The 17,222-nt window shown below is 32.2% G+C and overlaps 2 protein-coding genes across 8 annotated transcripts in view; one reads left to right on the plus strand and one right to left on the minus strand.

Annotated features, from left to right (window-relative positions):
* LOC148623675 (annexin A6-like) overlaps positions 1–17,222 on the plus strand; it is a 71,014-nt gene that overhangs the window by 1,189 nt on the left and 52,603 nt on the right. For all 7 annotated transcript variants that reach the window (XM_088565685.1, XM_088565688.1, XM_088565689.1 and 4 more), the window contains exons 2-4: positions 621–720; positions 13,351–13,431; positions 16,411–16,529. In XM_088565685.1, coding sequence (XP_088421811.1) covers positions 640–720; positions 13,351–13,431; positions 16,411–16,529 — 281 coding nt within the window. In that variant the 5' untranslated portion in view covers positions 621–639. The remainder of the gene's footprint in view (positions 1–620; positions 721–13,350; positions 13,432–16,410; positions 16,530–17,222) is intronic.
* LOC148623676 (uncharacterized) lies at positions 7,873–9,554 on the minus strand. The gene has a single exon (XM_088571145.1). It carries the CDS (start codon positions 9,316–9,318, stop codon positions 7,915–7,917), a length of 1,404 nt encoding a protein of 467 aa, XP_088427271.1. The 5' UTR covers positions 9,319–9,554; the 3' UTR covers positions 7,873–7,914.

Here is a 17,222-nt window from a genome sequence, read left to right on the forward strand (position 1 = left end):
AATATTCCATTATGGTCAACACAAAAAACAAAAAATAAATAAAAAAATCACTTTTTGAAGTGCAAATGTTAAATTAAAGATTCTTTACGTTTTGATGTGTTTGTATGTGCCTTAGTCAATAGCATGACAATGGAATGGCATGAATTATACTGTAGACTTTTTTTATTTTAGTGATTTCAAGCAGTAAAATTTTTAATTGAGTTTTTGTTTTGGCCTTTTATACTGTCATATACATGTACATTATGTACAACATATTTTAAAAGAGTTATGTTGTACTTATTCGAGATCTACATGATACACATACACATACATGTACATGTATATATTAGATGTGTGATCATGTGTCAGATTCTAATCAAAATCAGAGTTATTGATTAAATTACATGTTCATGATCTGTAATAACCAATAATAAATTTTTAACAAAATCAAGAGGTTTACCTTATGAATAGTTGAAAAATTCCCTTGTTTTGCAAGTCTTAGAGAATTGTATATAAACATGAACTCTGTAAACAAACTTAATTACACCATGTGCTATTTCATGCATCCTGATTCTCTTGGAAAAAACGAAAAAATTTATTCATCCTGATACATGTAATCAAAAGAACTATTTTTTTCACAGCTTTACAGTTTTTGCCAAGATGCCAGGAAGTTTTCCTGTTGCCAGCAAAATATTGCACAAATATGAACAGGACCGAGCCTACAGATTACACAGGCAGAAGGTAGGAATAGAGAGTTTTTGTGAATTAATTGTAGTAGAATTAAGTATGAGGAAGCAAACTATACTACAACAAGTAACTCCACAAGAGAAGAATTTCAGTTAGGTTTATTATGTATTTTTGTTAAAAAGTGGAAGGTATACATGTATCTTGGTGTCCATCTGTTGGTGCGTCTGTTCATCCGTCCATCTGTTGGTTCGTATGTTGTGCCGTCCACCCACACCTTTTTTGTTAGTTTCTGTACAAAAACTTACCACAGCCACTTGATATTTTGACAGAAATTTATTGGCTTTAATAAAAGCAGTGATCTCCCCAGGTTATATATATGTACATGTAGCATCACATTACCCTGATGCTATATTTTTTACTGGGATGCTATCTGAAAAGAACTTCCCAAAGTGTCCAATACAAATGTGATGCTATAATTCTTGTATGCTATTTTAAAATTCAGGGGTTACCAGGATGCTACATGTATCTGTAAATCTTGGGGAGAACACCGTAAATTAGGAATTGATTTCAGATTCTTGTTTGATATTTTGTTAAAATTTTCACCACATGGCTTGAATAGAAAATTTCGTATGTTTCATAAGTTACAACCAATTGATGTACTATAGGCCATATCACTGCATTCAATTTTTAGACTCTGGCAGCATTATAACTTTTTGTGTGATAACTGACTGTCTATATTTTCACCATATGGTTTCTGAGGAGAGGATAAGGTATATCCTTTAGTGTGCTTTGCTCACAATATTTCTCTCCCTGAGCAATGCAGTGTTAAGAGAAAAAGAAATTATCACCCTGTTTATTTTAACAAGTGCATTTCCTATAGTCCTTTCTAAATTAGATTTAATTTCTCATACATTTTTCTGGACTATTTCTCTACTTACTGTGAGTTAATAATCAAAATTAGTAGACCATGCCAGTTGGTTAGCATTGTTGAAACACAGGTATTGTTTAGGAGTATATCTAAGCTATGCAAGTATATTTTGCATGACTGTGTATAGTTTATAGATGTGTGGAAGCTACCTCCTATATTTTCTTAACAGATTTTCTGTTGTTAGTCTTTTTTGATATGTCAATTTTACTTTTGCTTTACCTGTTTTATATACCATAAGCAATTTGTGTAAAGAATTAAGTCATTAAAATGAGTCCCATATTAGTTGCCCTTAACACTAACAGAAGACATCTTAAGATTTTGGCTTTTAAATTTCATATATGGTACATTCTGTTAAGAAATTAAAGGTAAATAGATGATGTAGTAAAGCATGAAGTTTGAATGTTTAATATCTCGTAAAACTTTTAGGGTTTAATGTCCTCTTTTTCATTTGAATGCTTTTTGAGTCCCGAATCTTTTTAAACCTGTAATTATGAATTCCTACATATTGGTATTTCCAGTATATACCGGTACATGTAAGAAATAAATGTACTCTCATGTTGAATATATTAACCAAAATTTCCTGCATTCTAGGCTATAGATTAAACTTTCAACCCATCATTATTTTCTGTCACATATATATTAATAGTTTGGCCTGATGCGTTTGAATTAGAATGTACAAATTTTAAGTGTGACTCACAAGTCACAAAGAAAGTATCATAGGACTATGAGAATGTCAAAGGTCAATGTCACTATCAGTAAAAATAGATTTCATTCCAGTATTACATAGAACTATTGGTTTCATTTGAGTGAAACTTACACCAACTGAAGCTTTAGATTTTAAGGTCAATAGATCAAAGGTCAAGGTTGACGTTACTAAAATTACAGTTCTGGCAGGAAAGGGATGAAAGCAAAATGTCAGTTATTTATACTTCTATTTTCTATGTCATGATTGTTTTTTTTTTTAAATGTCATTGTTTATTTTGTAAGGTGTTCAAATGTGACTTATATTTTGTTTCTAAGTTAAACTTTCATGTCCTGAGCATATTTCACTATAACTGAAAGTTCAAGAAATTTATACTTTTGCCTTATAGCACATAACAACATGGTTTTATTTCAATTCCTTATGTTAATTCTTAAAGTTGAATTATATATTTATACATATACATATTTTTGGTCGTTCCCTCCGCGGGACTCGACCTCATACCGCTGTGACAGTTATGACAACACCGCCTGCACTAAGTCCAGCACCCTAGACCAATTTGACAGTTCTAACATCATTGGGAATTTTTCAGACCTTTCTATGCTTACATTATCTTCCCTGTATCAATTTGATCCAATGGAGAAGTGTATTGAATAGAATTCTGAGATGTTTATAATTAAGTCTGTGATTTTGTGTGTATGCTAGGTAGCAGATAGATACTTGGACAGAATTATGGCCATAAGAAGGCGGAAAATGAACAGAAAAGAGTTACACATCAATGTGTATTTTTTTCACACCATACAATATTTTATGTAAATGAACAGTTATAGCTCTACTAATGTTTTATTCTATAATGAAATGAATAATTGATTGCCCATATTATATGCATTTAAATACTGAATACTTTTTTACCAATGAGATGAAATAAGAACTCTGGATCCTGGTTATTAATTCATCTGTATAATTCAATATTTACTTAGTTGTTCAATATGTAATCCTAGTTACCATGTGAAGTACTGGCTGGCCTTTATTCCATTGTGATGTATATACTAGTGTTATAAAGCTATTCATACATTACATATTTTCCATTTTTCTCAAATTGTCAAATCATATTTATTTCGGAAACAGTAGGTATTGAGCTGAAATTGATATAGCTTGTTGTACTGATAAGCTTCTTTGAATTTGGCCTGAAGAAATGCTTAGAGTAAGATTTTGCAGTTTTTTTAGCTGACCTGGACTGAATATGTTTGGGTGAGCTAGTATTATTCCCATTGCTGATTAGTCAAGTCACTGGTTTGGCTGAAATGTGGATGGGAATTCATACAAGGTATGGGATGGTGGCTCTTAAATTAGGCACAGATGAACGTTAGAAAAAGGAAAGAAGAAAGAAATGTTGGAATTTACTGAGAGTGGAAAGTAACATAAATAGACAGAACTATCGTGTATTTGTTTTAAGATTTTTTTAAGAAAAAAACTAAGAAACATTTATTGGAGAAATATGGAATCAGTCGAAAATACAAAATACAGCAACATTTTGCTTACTTTTTATAAAAAAAATGTACATTGAACATCTGTAAATATAACTATATAAAAAGATTCTAATACATTTGCCCTCAGAATACTCATAGCTTCATTATAAAAAAAAATGCATAAAATTTTATTCTCAAGATTGGATAAAGCTAAGAGATAGCTAGCTTTTAAAGCTATAACTTGTTGATATATCTTCATCAGTTAATAAATAGTACACTCCATAGTCATGTTCACATTGAAGATTTGTTTCTGTCCAGTCATGAATTTTAATTCATATTGAATTATGGAAAGGGTGATTAATGTAGACCATGATTTGAAGATTTTGTTCAGTTTGGAAAAGTACAAAATGTTGTATTGTACCTTTGAAAGGTTTTCACTCAGTGTGTAAGTCTATTGTGGAAAATTCAATGAGTAGGTTTTACTTAGAGTTACCATATATATATATTTTGTTGTGGTGTTTTAATATTCAAAGTCTGTCTAAAGTTTAATCATTTATGCAGTAGAAAGTTTAATTATTTTATAGACAACATCTGAATGATTATTTGTATTATGATCAATATCTGACATGTGTTAAATGAGATATTTTTCACTGTGTGAGTAAAGCTGCAGGATAGAAATATTAAGTAATTTTGTTATGTCATTAATACAAACATTTAACTCACTTTTAAAAATGGAAACAAAAATTATTGCTCTCCTGCTTCATTCTACTTAAATAATTCAAACTACAGCTAGTTTTCTGTTCATACTTTTACATAAAACATTCTGAAAAATTGGTGAAGAAAAAAAGTGTGAAGTTGCTTAGCTCCCTTTACACCAAAAAGACATTTTCTTGTACATTTATTTGACCAAAATTTCAAATAATGGGCCGGCAGGGTCATATACTTGTAAATCTATGGAAATTAGTAACATGTTAATAAAGTGTTACAACAAATATTTATCTACATATAGATCGAAGATTGTATGCTTATGCATTACATTTTAAAGCATTTTGATAGCAATCAAGTCAATCCAACATTAATTGTGTGTAGAATAGAGAATTTAGGTATATTCAAGTATATTCTAGTTACCTTTTCCACAAGCAAGCATTTTGTATAAAACTGTTCACTTGAAAATGAATATACTCCCCTCTACTGCCACGTGGTGGGGGACATAGAAATACTAGTGTCTATTTATTCGTTCATGCATCTGCCCATCACACTTTGTGGACTCAGAAATCGCTCATCAGGTTTTGTTCAAATTTTTCAGGTTTGTTAATAGTGCTTGCTCATCATTTTGACCTCAGTTATGCCCTCGGTGTATAAAGCCTCCAAACATGTATATATATATCAGCAATTTAAAATTTGAGCATTTGAGAGAATTTTTTAAGATAATGCCTGGATCAGTCCTCTTACTTAGACCCTCTGTATATGTCTCAACACACTTCAAGAGAAACAAGTACTAATTGTGTAATCTATAAAGATGTCACTCAAGTAAATAAGTGCAACTCCATGTTTTTTTCTTATTATATCTCCCCCACTTTGGTGGGAAGACATATTGTATTTGGCCTGTCTGTCTGTCTGTCTGTCTGTGTTTCCGTGTGTCAGTGCAGCTCTTCTGAAACTACTGAACCAAATTTTATGAAACTCGGTATGTATCAAGAACATCATATTTAGTTGTGCATATTACCAGGAAATTTCGATTTGCCAAAAATCCTCATAAATTACCTTGTCAGCACAACACCTGAAACTACAGAACTGAATTTTATGAAACTTGGCATGTAGCAAGAACATCATATGTAGTTGTGCATATGACAAGGAAATTTTTGTACCCCAATTTTTGTAGGAGTTATGCCCCTTTGAACTTAAAAATTTGCCAAAAATCCTCATAAATTACCTTGTCAGCGCAATTCCTCTGAAACTACAGATTCTGTGGACATAATGGATACTGCAAGTGAATCCAGTTTGTGGGATGGGGGAGACACAACAAACTCTATTTTTTTATGATTTTCTTTGATCTCTAAATAGAGGCCATTTTGAAATGGTTTGCTATGGTAGGTTTCTTAGTGTGATATAACACAACTTCATATGATGCCTGATCTTGTGCCATTCTTGGTTTCATTCTATACAGTCATTTTAGGGACCTGTTATAATTTTATTAAAGAACCTTGAAAATATTTTATTTCTTGACCAAGATAATGGCTATGCATTAATGTTGGTAGTTCTCCATATAGGTAGAATCTCAGTCTGAAATATGCATTAACAGATTTCTAATGCTTGCATACAATAATGGCCTCTTATTGTAGTTAATGACATGTCTAGAGAAGGATAATACTTAAAGAGAGATACTGGTGTTACATGAAGGTTGAATAAATGTTACAAAGTATTTAGTTTTGTAACTTTGTCAGTTGAAGATAAATTGAACCATGGAAATATTTTATAGTTTCATTTCTACTTCATGGCTTGGTATATCAAGTTCATCACTGAACTATGAATTATATATTGGCATCTTTCCATGAAATTTCCATAATGATTTTAAAAGGTCTACTTACTTATAAAATATTTAAAGAGGGTTGCTTTGATAATAAGTTTTTAAAGTTCAACCAATTTGTTATCACTGAGATTCTGATAAAAAAAAATATAACAAATGTGGTTATAATCCGTGACAAATCATAAACATATTTATATCATTCTGATCCTTTGAATGATCAATTGACTGTAATGTCTTGCTTAAAATAATAAAAAAAAAGTGCTTCAAACTCAACTGTTGTGAAGAAATACTCATTGTCTTTTCTTCATCTGTATAAGAATATTTTAAGTCTCTTAATTTGTTCTTCCAATATTTGACTGCAGGTGCTTATCAAGGCAGGGTTGGGGTAATCACAATCAGTAATTGAAATTGACATAGTGGGTAATTGAAAGTAATCTGTAATTGACATTGATTTCAGTTACTTGTAATTGTAATTTTATGATCACAGTGTCTCAATTTTTTTTTTTTATCTTTTACTTAATCCTTGTCCAGTTAAATTTTTTTTAAACAAATAGGTGAATTTAGTGGAGATATCATAAAATAAACTGAAGTAAGGTCAGTCTGAATGTCTGAAATAGTGTAGTTATAAAATAATGTTTAAATAAAAAATCTCAAACATAATGATTCATAATGATTTTAAACAAAATATACCAAGAACTGTGTGATGATATTTATTACTATAAAGCTAATTAGGACAGTTGCAATACAAATATTTTTTCAATTGACCCTTTTCTGCTAACTGTGGGGTAGTTCATGACCTTGTGTGAAGAATGCACAATATACATTTCTGAGGAAAATTCTTGTGTTCTACCCCAGCCCTTCCTCTTTGAAGTGTATATTGAGCATGCTCATCAACTTGTCACAAAAGGGTTCATTGAAATTGTGAAATATCTCTCAATTTACAAAGGTCCAACATATTGGACCTGAGGGTACATGTAGATGTAGACAGTCTGTTTTAATCAAGCCCTTTCATTAATTTTTCGGTTCATTCCACCTATTCCAACATTTTGAAATTTAAGTTAAAAAAACAAAAATTTCATGTTGGAATAGGTGGAATTATTGTGTAAACATTGGACAAACAATCGGATTAGCTTGTAAAAACATTATTTAATTGGTGATGTTAATTACAGGTATAAAGGTGATTTTTTGTAAGAATGTTGGAATTAATATGTTTTGTAAATGTATCCTTTGCTTACTTCAGTACAGTTACTTTTGATTTTTTTAATGTTTATTGGGAAACTGTGCTATAAAAACTGATTTTGTCTGATATTGTATTGTTGTATTCTGTTATATTTGTGATGACTTTGTCTGAATCATGCCTCCTGGTATCTTCATGGAATAAATGATTTGAACATGAGAAAAAGAAATTAAAACTAAATAAATTCATTTTTTTTTATTCTGTACATTTGATTATATATAAACAACATATTGAACAACTAAATTATTTAGCACTAACAAAATTCTTTGATCAGAAAGAAGCACAAATATAAACAAATTACTAAAATCATACTGCAATATTGCAAAAGTTCATTCAAGACAAAAAGCACAAATATACTGTTGAAACACAAATAAAACATAGTAAATTTCAGTCAATGTGTAACAAGTAAGATGCGGCATCAGCATACTGGACTGGTGTGAGTTCCTGGTTTTGAAGTCTGGTTTTCAGGTTGGCGAGTCTGTTGTCTATCTCTCTGTATTTTCTTTTCTTTGGTACTCGTTTACCACCAGCTGAATACTGTATTAGAGTCAATGCGTGTATTGCTTCTTCTTGTTTGAGTAGTCGAATCATGTTGAAAATGTTCGGGTGTGGTGATTTTACAAGTTTCTTCAACTTCCCATGCCAACCTTCAAGGTGATTTGTAGTTCTGGGTTCCTCTGTGGCGTAGTGGTTCCAGAGGTTGCGATGGCCTTCAACCCAGTAGCTGGTGATGTAGTCGGTGAAACCTAAAGTGTCAGTGTTGGTGTCAGCATCGTTGATGTCCTCAAGTGCATTAAACCATACGTCTTCAACAGTGTTTGGTGGTAGTAGTGGTAGTACAGCTGCTCTACGAACTAGTTGGTGGACATACTCATCATCTTTGTATGCAGTTTGAAGGCCATATTTCTGTGCATTTCTCCATATACACTGGGTGTAGTGGAAGAAACAACCTTTGATGTTGATGCCAGGGAATACTGGGTAGGCGGCATTGTGTACTGCTGTTTCGTAGTCTACAAACATGGTTGTCGGGTGAAGAGTAGTGTTGTTGGTGTTACATAGATCTTTGAGTATACTGAGTAGTCGAATATACATTGGTTGTTCTTTACCGGGTAGTAAACTGTACACCAGTGGAAACATAGTTCCATCAACCATAGCGTGAAGAGTATATAACTGGTAAAAGTAGGTAGGGCATGAGTAAAATGTACCATCAGCATAAATAGTAGTAGCTGCAGCTAAGTGAGTAAGGTTGGTTGGTGTACTAAATATCAACATGAGACCATGTGTGTTGTCATCTGCTAGAAGAAATTGTTGTCGAACAGTTGTTTCAGCCCATTCACCCTCAATATTAATATCAGCTGCTGAGTTTGGTAGTGCGGGTAGTAGTTTGTGTCTCTCGTTGTATAGGCTGCCTTTACAGGACTGGAAAGTTGGTATGTGTGAAACGAGATTATGTGTGTCATCATTCCACTCATGGTTGCGTAGTTTGACGAGTTCCTCTTGGTATATGCTAGGAATGGGTGTAAGTTCCTCTTTGCAACGTCTTTTCATCTTTCGTAAGATGTCATCTACTCTAAGTTGCATTGTGTCAGGTTGGTGGTTGTGGTTTGCCATTACTTTGGTTGGTAAGTCATTCTTAGTATTTATAGTTGCAGGACAGTTGCGGGTGGAACACTGCCAGTAACATCTCTCTCCACATCTAGTTTTAACTTGGAATTCAAAGCCATTGTGGATCAGGTTCTGATTGCCTAGTCTGTTGGTGGTAAATCTAATGTCTAACTGTGCATTTGCCATGTTTTAGTATGAATGACTACAGACTGGCTGACCCTCACTATTTAAGCTCATTTTAAAGCTTGGGATGTTCAGCTTTGAACTGACATTTGGCATCAAGATAAAAGTGAATACTATTCATAAATCATTAAAATAAATTAAAAAGTAATAAGCTTGGCTTCATCAACCAAAACCAGCTTGGCATTGTCAATTATTGGCATGTTAAATGGTAGAAAGTTAAAATGGTTTTAAAAAGTTTAATATAATTTTTATTTTAATAAAACATATTCCTCATTTTCTTATATTATTAGAATTTAATTCATTTTCACTCAAAATTTATAAACAGTAATTTTTCATATTTAATTCTCAGGTAAATTTTACCTGTAAAACTAATTAATTACTAATTATTGTAACAACATATGAGGCTATAACAACATCTATTGTTCTCTGCATGTTGGAATAGGTAGAATATGTAATTTCAAAATGTTGGAATAGCTAGAAGACACCAATTTTTCAAACCATAAAATATCTGCAATATAACCCGAGGCATTATTTCACACCTGTCATATTTTTTACTTAGTTACAACTATAAAAACTGTTACTGTTTGTTAATTGTACTGATTGATTAGATGACCATTTAAAAAGTTATCTAATCAACCTAAATCAATTTTCTGAAAAAGGAATTAAAAAAAATCCCTTACTTAATCAGAGAAAACATCATGATGGCAAAGAAACTGAAAAGAACAAACAGCAAAACCTTTATGCATAAAAAAATCAATAAATAAATATGGAAAATAACGAACAATAGCAAAAGGAAACTTATGGCGCATTATCACCACTTTCCTTTGTAGAGCCCTGTGTAGATCCAGATGTCAAAAGAATAGGCCTGCAGCAGCACTAAGCTTGTTGTAAAAGGCGACTAAATAGTGCTCAGAAACCTTGCTGGGGCTAGGTGGCTTTGCCCACAGAGCAACTGAGTTGTGTGCCACAGGTGGTAGAATGGCGTTACCCCTGGCATGTTACATGCTGGGGTCATCAGGCCATAATACAGAAAACCTGACCACAAACCATAGTGGTGCAACATGTTGGGAAAGATGCCACGTTCCTTGCTCGTTAAAGAACCCTTCTGTGGTATTCTATCAGAGTAGGAACCATTGGGCTCCGCCACAGAAGGCTAAATTTCCAACCCTACTCACCAACCCTATTTCCAGTGGCAATAAAAATTTGTCTACCCCATTATACTTGTGTCCCATCCCATTTCATCATCATTTCATGTTCATTTTATCGTCCATTTGTTGTTCGTTGCCTGAATATAACTGAAATATTGCTGCTCAAGCGTTAAACCCCAACATTCAATCAATCAATTTTTTGTAGAGAATCCATACTTTAAAATACTAATAAACATTCTTGATCCTAGATATAAAACCCCCTCAGGGAAACATTTCTTAACTTAACACTTAAATATAATATTTGAAGAAGTTAAGTTGAAATTGAAAGATACCTTGCGATGTGTAGAATTTGTAAGACTAACACCCACCTTTGTGATGACACTTTTTACATAATGAAAATGATGAAATGCAACTGAATTACACTGTGATCTGACATATGAATCTTTATAAATGTTTTTCTCTATATAAATATGTTGTGCATTATATAATTTTTGTTGCCTTCCTAGAAATGTAATGGAAAGTAATTGAATGTAATCATCAATTACATCATTAAAAGTAATGGATTGTAATGGAGTACACATGATAAATAGTGTAATTGATTATTAATTGATTACATGAAGAAGAACCCATGTATTTGATTAATAATGGATTACTGTTGAAAGTATTGATTATTTTTAATCTTTATGAACCAAAAAATACAGATCAAGTATGATTATTAAGTGTATGACCCAGAAGTACTGGTCCTTTTCACTTGAAAATTCAGAATATCATGGTGTCTGTATTCATCAAGAAATGTGTAGTAAAATACATGTATATGTTAAATAATTCTAAGATGATGATCTTAACTGATACAAGAAGAACAACTAAATGTAATCCTTCAACTTCTGGAATAGCTATTCCTTTCTCAATTAAACAAAAACAAAATATAAAAAGACCTTTTCATGAATACTTCAGGGTAGTTGATGAGCATGCTTTTTATACACTTTTTTTTATTCTACCTTAAGCCCTACCTGGCAGAAGTATATGTCATACATTCTTTTTGACTACACTATAATTAAAACGAAAAGGTCTACTGCTTGAAAAGAGTAACAGAGTTTTGTCTTTTGGGTACATAACAAGGGTAGATAAGAAGGGTCTTATGTGTAAAAATAAAATGCACATAAAATTCTTATGGGTTTACCAACAACCACTCCACTTCATGATGTCATACACTGAGGTTGTCATGTTACCACATACAGTGTCCATGACTACTATAACATTTAATGCTCAAGACATGGAAAATAAAGTTTGTTGAGTAATGATCATGTTTTTCTTCTGGGTGTAATCTAAGAGCATAAAAACCAATGAAAGTCACTATAATCATGTGAAATATTTAAACAGTCAATAGTGCAGAGTGTATTATAGATTTTCTACATGAAGACCACTTTATTGATTATTACAACCTTAGTTTTAATTAATTTGACTGTCTAATTTAAGTTATTTTTTCTCATTGAGTAAATAATTCTTTTAGTTTTTAATTTGCTTACTGCATTGACGTACAAGTTATGTACTTTAAAGTTGGTGAGATATAGAGGAGTATGAAAACCATGCTCGAGTAGGAAAAACTTGTTAAGTTTTGAGAAAATTGTATATCTCTGACCATCATGCATTAGCTACTTGATAGTTTGCTTATAACCATAAATGTAAATTATCCATGTTGTTTTTGATGAAACTTATGTGGTAGTAGTGATTCAACTTGTATGTAGGTATTTTATTTCCTATTATAAATTTGACATATGTTTTTGTCTGCTTTAATTAACTTTAGTTTATTTAAGAAAAGTTGAGTTAAACTTATCTAATCTTTTAGATATTTTAACACATTGTTCCTAGAAATGTGGTGGAGGTCCCTATAGTTTTTGGAGGTTTTTACCCCACCCCTTTTGGAAATAAGGGGCTAAGAGGGGAAATAGATGCTATCATTAGAATTGATAGAGAAATCATTAGAATTGATAGAAAATCGTATTGTTGATTCAATTTTTATGATTCAGATGTCAGTCTGTTTCTTTTGAAATTCAAATTTTTACAGGGTAGGCTTATCTTTTACTGTTTTGGAGTTAAAGGGTACAAAATTGAGCTATGCTAAACAAAAAATCTACTTTTTAATTTTTAATCTGATTTTCAATTTTTTTTAATTGATTCCCTATGAAAATGCCTGATTGCAGCTTCCAATCAGATTTAAGATATCTCTTACCATTTTGGAATAAAAAGGGGCCAAAGGTGCTACACCCAAAAAAAATGATTTATTTATTTTTGGTCCAATTTTGCATAATAACTTTTGTACTACATTGTGTCCAAAGCAGTTGTCCCTATGCTTAAGTGTTTCAAAAACAGATACTGCGTCCACACTTGCCCCAACTGTTCAGGTACGACCATTGTGGTCGTATCATTCTTTGCTCTGCAAAACTCTTTATTGAGTCATGGAGCTTTTTAAAGCGCACAATGGGACTTTATTGGAAAACCTTGTTTGCTGTCAATTTGACTGCCTCATGTTCTATATTCTTTTAAATTTTTATTAAATTTCTGTATGTAAACATACTGTGTTAAATTTCTAATTGACCACAATGAATGTGATACCAGTATATGGCTGAGGGGTGAATTCACCAGCAGTGGAGCACACCCCTTATATTATTAACATAATAACATAACATTGATTGATTGATTGATTGATTGATTGTTAAGCCCCAACAATTAATCAATCAATCAACCAATTATTGTCCAATGACACTACAACCTGTAAAACCTGTAAGATCTGTACAGACTGGAAACAGACATCATTTTTTTTATGATTTTTCTTCATTGTACTTATGTATCACAATATGAATCAGTGATAGTAATTATATTTTTTCAGGTTTCTACAGTAAAGCCAAGAGTTGCCACGAAAGGCCCAAAGAAATACCCACATCTAATTCTTAGTTTGAAGAAAATACAGGTAATGATAATTCTGTTTTAAATACCAATACAGCAAACTTATTATAGTACTGAATAACACTACAAGACATTATTAATGGATTTAAGACAAATAATATTGCATTGCTTAGAGTCCAATCATTAGACAGACATTCTATTATGGATTTTGTTTATTGTGAAATAGTTGACTATTATTAGCAATATTTGAATAGAGATACATTAGAAATAAAAGTTTTATATTTGTATGGAAACAACCCTAAATGCCATCAATTAACAGACTGAAACAGGAAATCACTCAGTCCTTATGTCTTCTGGATCAATATCAAACCTTTATAATTGAAATGTAGTAAATATTGTTTAGTTGGTAATTAACTTTCTGTGATTGTTAGAATCTCCTTGGATATATCTGCATTCAGATAATTGAAGCCTTTTATGGTCTCATGGTTCTTTAAACATCAATTAACATACACAACTATACTTCAGATGGTTTTGTTGAATAATGAGGTGTCCCTAGCAGCCAGTTGTACTTTCTTTAATTGAAACTTTATCCTGTTTGGATACTTTTCACCCTCTTCATTCATTTGACCGATAATCATTTACTGCATTTTAAAAAATGAAAATTAGTAGACTTCTGATTAACTTTGAACAATTATAGTTTTGTCAATGGCTATTTCATTTTCAAGTTTATATAATCAACCACATACATGTATAGTTAGGAGGTAGTATGTGAAAACCTCTATTTTAATTGATATATACGTGTCCTTTCCATCAGTCCATCTGTAACTACCTTTATAACTTAAATATACTAGTTGATGAAATGATGTTATCCAAACTTAACAAAATTGTACAGTGCTACCAGATAAAGTAAGATTTTATCACAATTTCATGTGTAGTTTTCAAGTTTCAGCTTTTTTATGCCCCCACGACAAACTGTCGGGGCATATTAATTTACCCCTGTCAGTCCAGATTACACATGATCATGGCTTGTCCGGCTGTCTCCTGGTACAGTTTTTGAACTACATCTAAAATATTTTACAGGATATTTATATACTTGATGAAGGTGTGCAGGGCCAAAAGATTTTGATTTTCATGAAATATTACGGAAATTGGTGACAGTTACACTTTGTCATTTTACTCAGAAATGTATGGATCATAGTTTGTCCGGCTATCTCCTCATACAGTTTTCGAACTACATCTAAAATATTTTACAGGATAATTCTACACATGATGAAGGAGTGTAGTGTCAAAGGATTTTGATTTTCGTGAAATATTACAGAAATTTGTGAAAGCTAAACTTGCTTATTTTCATCAAAAATAGGGCTATATGGCTTGTATGGCTGTCTCTTTCTGTAGTTTTTGAACTACATCTAAAATATTTTTTGCAGGATGTTTCTACACATAATGATGGTGTGCAAGGTCATAGGATCTTGATTTTCATGAAATATTACGAAACTGGATGATAGTTAGACTTTGTTATTTTTGTCAGAAATATATCCCAAGCAACAAAGTTAGGGATTTGTTATGGGGGGTATTAACATTTTTTATGTGTCCATTAATACGTCCATCGGTCCTCTTTTTCTTATCGCAACTAGTCTGACACTACCTAACAGACTTTCATGACACTATGTGGCCAGGACACAATATGTAGATATGCAAATATTTAGAAATTTCTGATTCCCAAATTGATCCCCAGACCATGAGTAACACAAGTCTTGGAAGGAATTCTGAAACTGCAAACCATTTCTTCATACAAAAATAAATATGTTCCTAATTTAGCAAATCTAGCGAGCGGGGACATCATTAGTGTCTTACAGACACATTTGATTTACTAAAAAAATCACTACTAACAAATGAGGCAGGGGCTCCTGTGATAAACAGGCCTTCTAGTTTATCTCTTTTTTTGTGATTTCACATTGAGAACATATAAGTGATCAAATTAAATTCTTAATTTGAACAATTGTTGAACTTCAGCACTATCTCATTTTTCATACACCTGCAAAAACTTGGTTTGGTCTTATTATGCTATCACCCTGTTGTTTTCAGGGTCTACATTGTCCTTGTCATGATTGGCCTCCATTAACTTTTGCTTACCGGTATTTATGATGACTTGATTAAAACTTGCCCAATCTTTTTGAAATTTGATGTTTGTTCCCAGTAATAAGGCAGAAAACCCTATAGTTTTTGGAGGATTTTACCCTACCCCCTTTGAAAATAAGGGACTAAAAGGGGAAATGGGTGTCATCAGTAGAAATGATTCTAATGTGAAATGGGATAAATAATCAAATGCTTAGCATAGGCAACCAGTTGTGTAACTGTTGAGGAGATGACAATGGCTGATCATCAGTTTGGATAAGCTAAAATCTTGCAGGAGTAAAATTGGTCAGCATGATCTGATGGACCTATGCCAAAATTTTTAGAAAGATACTTGATGAATGAATGAGTTCTGGGTCCTAAAATGGATTTTTTATTTTTTTTTTCCTGAATTTTACATTTCCAACTTTGAAAATCTCCTCTGGAACTACTGGATAAATTGAAACAAAACTTAGCATGAATGTTTGGTAGAACATTTTTAACAATCTGTAAGTGGAGATTTTTGATCTTGCGAAAAACATGGCTGCTGTAACTAAAAATAGACTTTAGCAGAATTTTGCAAATATTTAACAAAACAGTTGGGTTAAGCATGATGGGATGGACATTTGCTGAAATTTTCAGAAAGGTCTTTGAAGGATGTTGGACTTATGGGATCTGGAATCTCATTAATCCATTCAAGCGTGGCACTAATTAGATGATGAGGCATTTGGCTAGAATTTATTTCTGCAATATGTTCTGAATGTCCAAGTGAAGATCAGTAATTGTGGGAGTAATTATGACTCACTTACATACACATTTTTTTCTGGGGTTTTCTCCCACAAAATTTTAATGTCCTCCTTTGATAAAGAGTAGAGCAAACTATTTGCATAAAGTACTCTGACCAATGTGTTTTAATTTTCTTTCATTAAAGCTTGAAGAGGAGAAACAGGCTGAAGTTGACCATGAAAATCGATTGTTGCTGCATAAAATGACAAATATCATGAAGAACAGAGCTCAAGTAGATAACTGGAATGAGTATGAACCAAGAAGGTAGGTTAATTTTACATACTGGGTTGTCAAAGTTCAAGAGTATAAACCAAGAAGGTAGGTTTATATTATGTACTGGATAGACAAAGTTCAGGAGTATAAACCGAGAAGGTAGGTTTATTTTATGTACTGGGTAGACAAAGTTCAGGAGTATGAACCTGAAGTATAGGTTTACTTTATATCCTTGGTAGACAAAGTTCAGGGGTATGAACCAAGAAAGAAGGTTTATTTTATATACTTGGTAGACAAAGTTCAGGGGTCTGAACCGAAAAGGTAGGACAGATAAAGTTCAGGAGTATGAACCAAGTAGGTAGGTTAAATTTTTATACTGGATAGACTAAGTACATGAGCATGAACATAAAGGGTATGTTTACTTTATATACTTTATAGATGAAGTTCAGGTGTATGAACAATAAGAGTGGGTGTACTTTATATACTTTGTTGACAAAGTTAAGGGCTATGAACCAGGAGGGTAGGTTTACTTTAGAAAGACAAAGTTCAGGAGTATGAACCTGAATTTAGGTTCTCTTTATTGTGCTTTGTAAATCAACATTGCCATGGGTTAAGTACTTATACTCATTTGCATACTCATGCAAATTTAATAACTTTTACTTGCAAAAATGATACACATTACTATCAGATTGAATAATGCATTAGAAAATGATACCAAGTTTTAGTTACTTACTTGTTACTGAC

This window comes from Perna viridis, chromosome 2 (assembly GCF_037379345.1).
Source record: "Perna viridis isolate PV_CMFRI_1.1 ecotype Kerala chromosome 2, ASM3737934v1, whole genome shotgun sequence".
Classification (NCBI taxonomy): Eukaryota; Metazoa; Mollusca; class Bivalvia; order Mytilida; family Mytilidae; genus Perna; species Perna viridis.

Excerpts from the sequence above, each read along its gene's own strand:
- LOC148623676 (XM_088571145.1), bottom strand. The coding sequence starts at position 9,318 with ATGGCAAATGCACAGTTAGACATTAGATTTACCACCAACAGACTAGGC.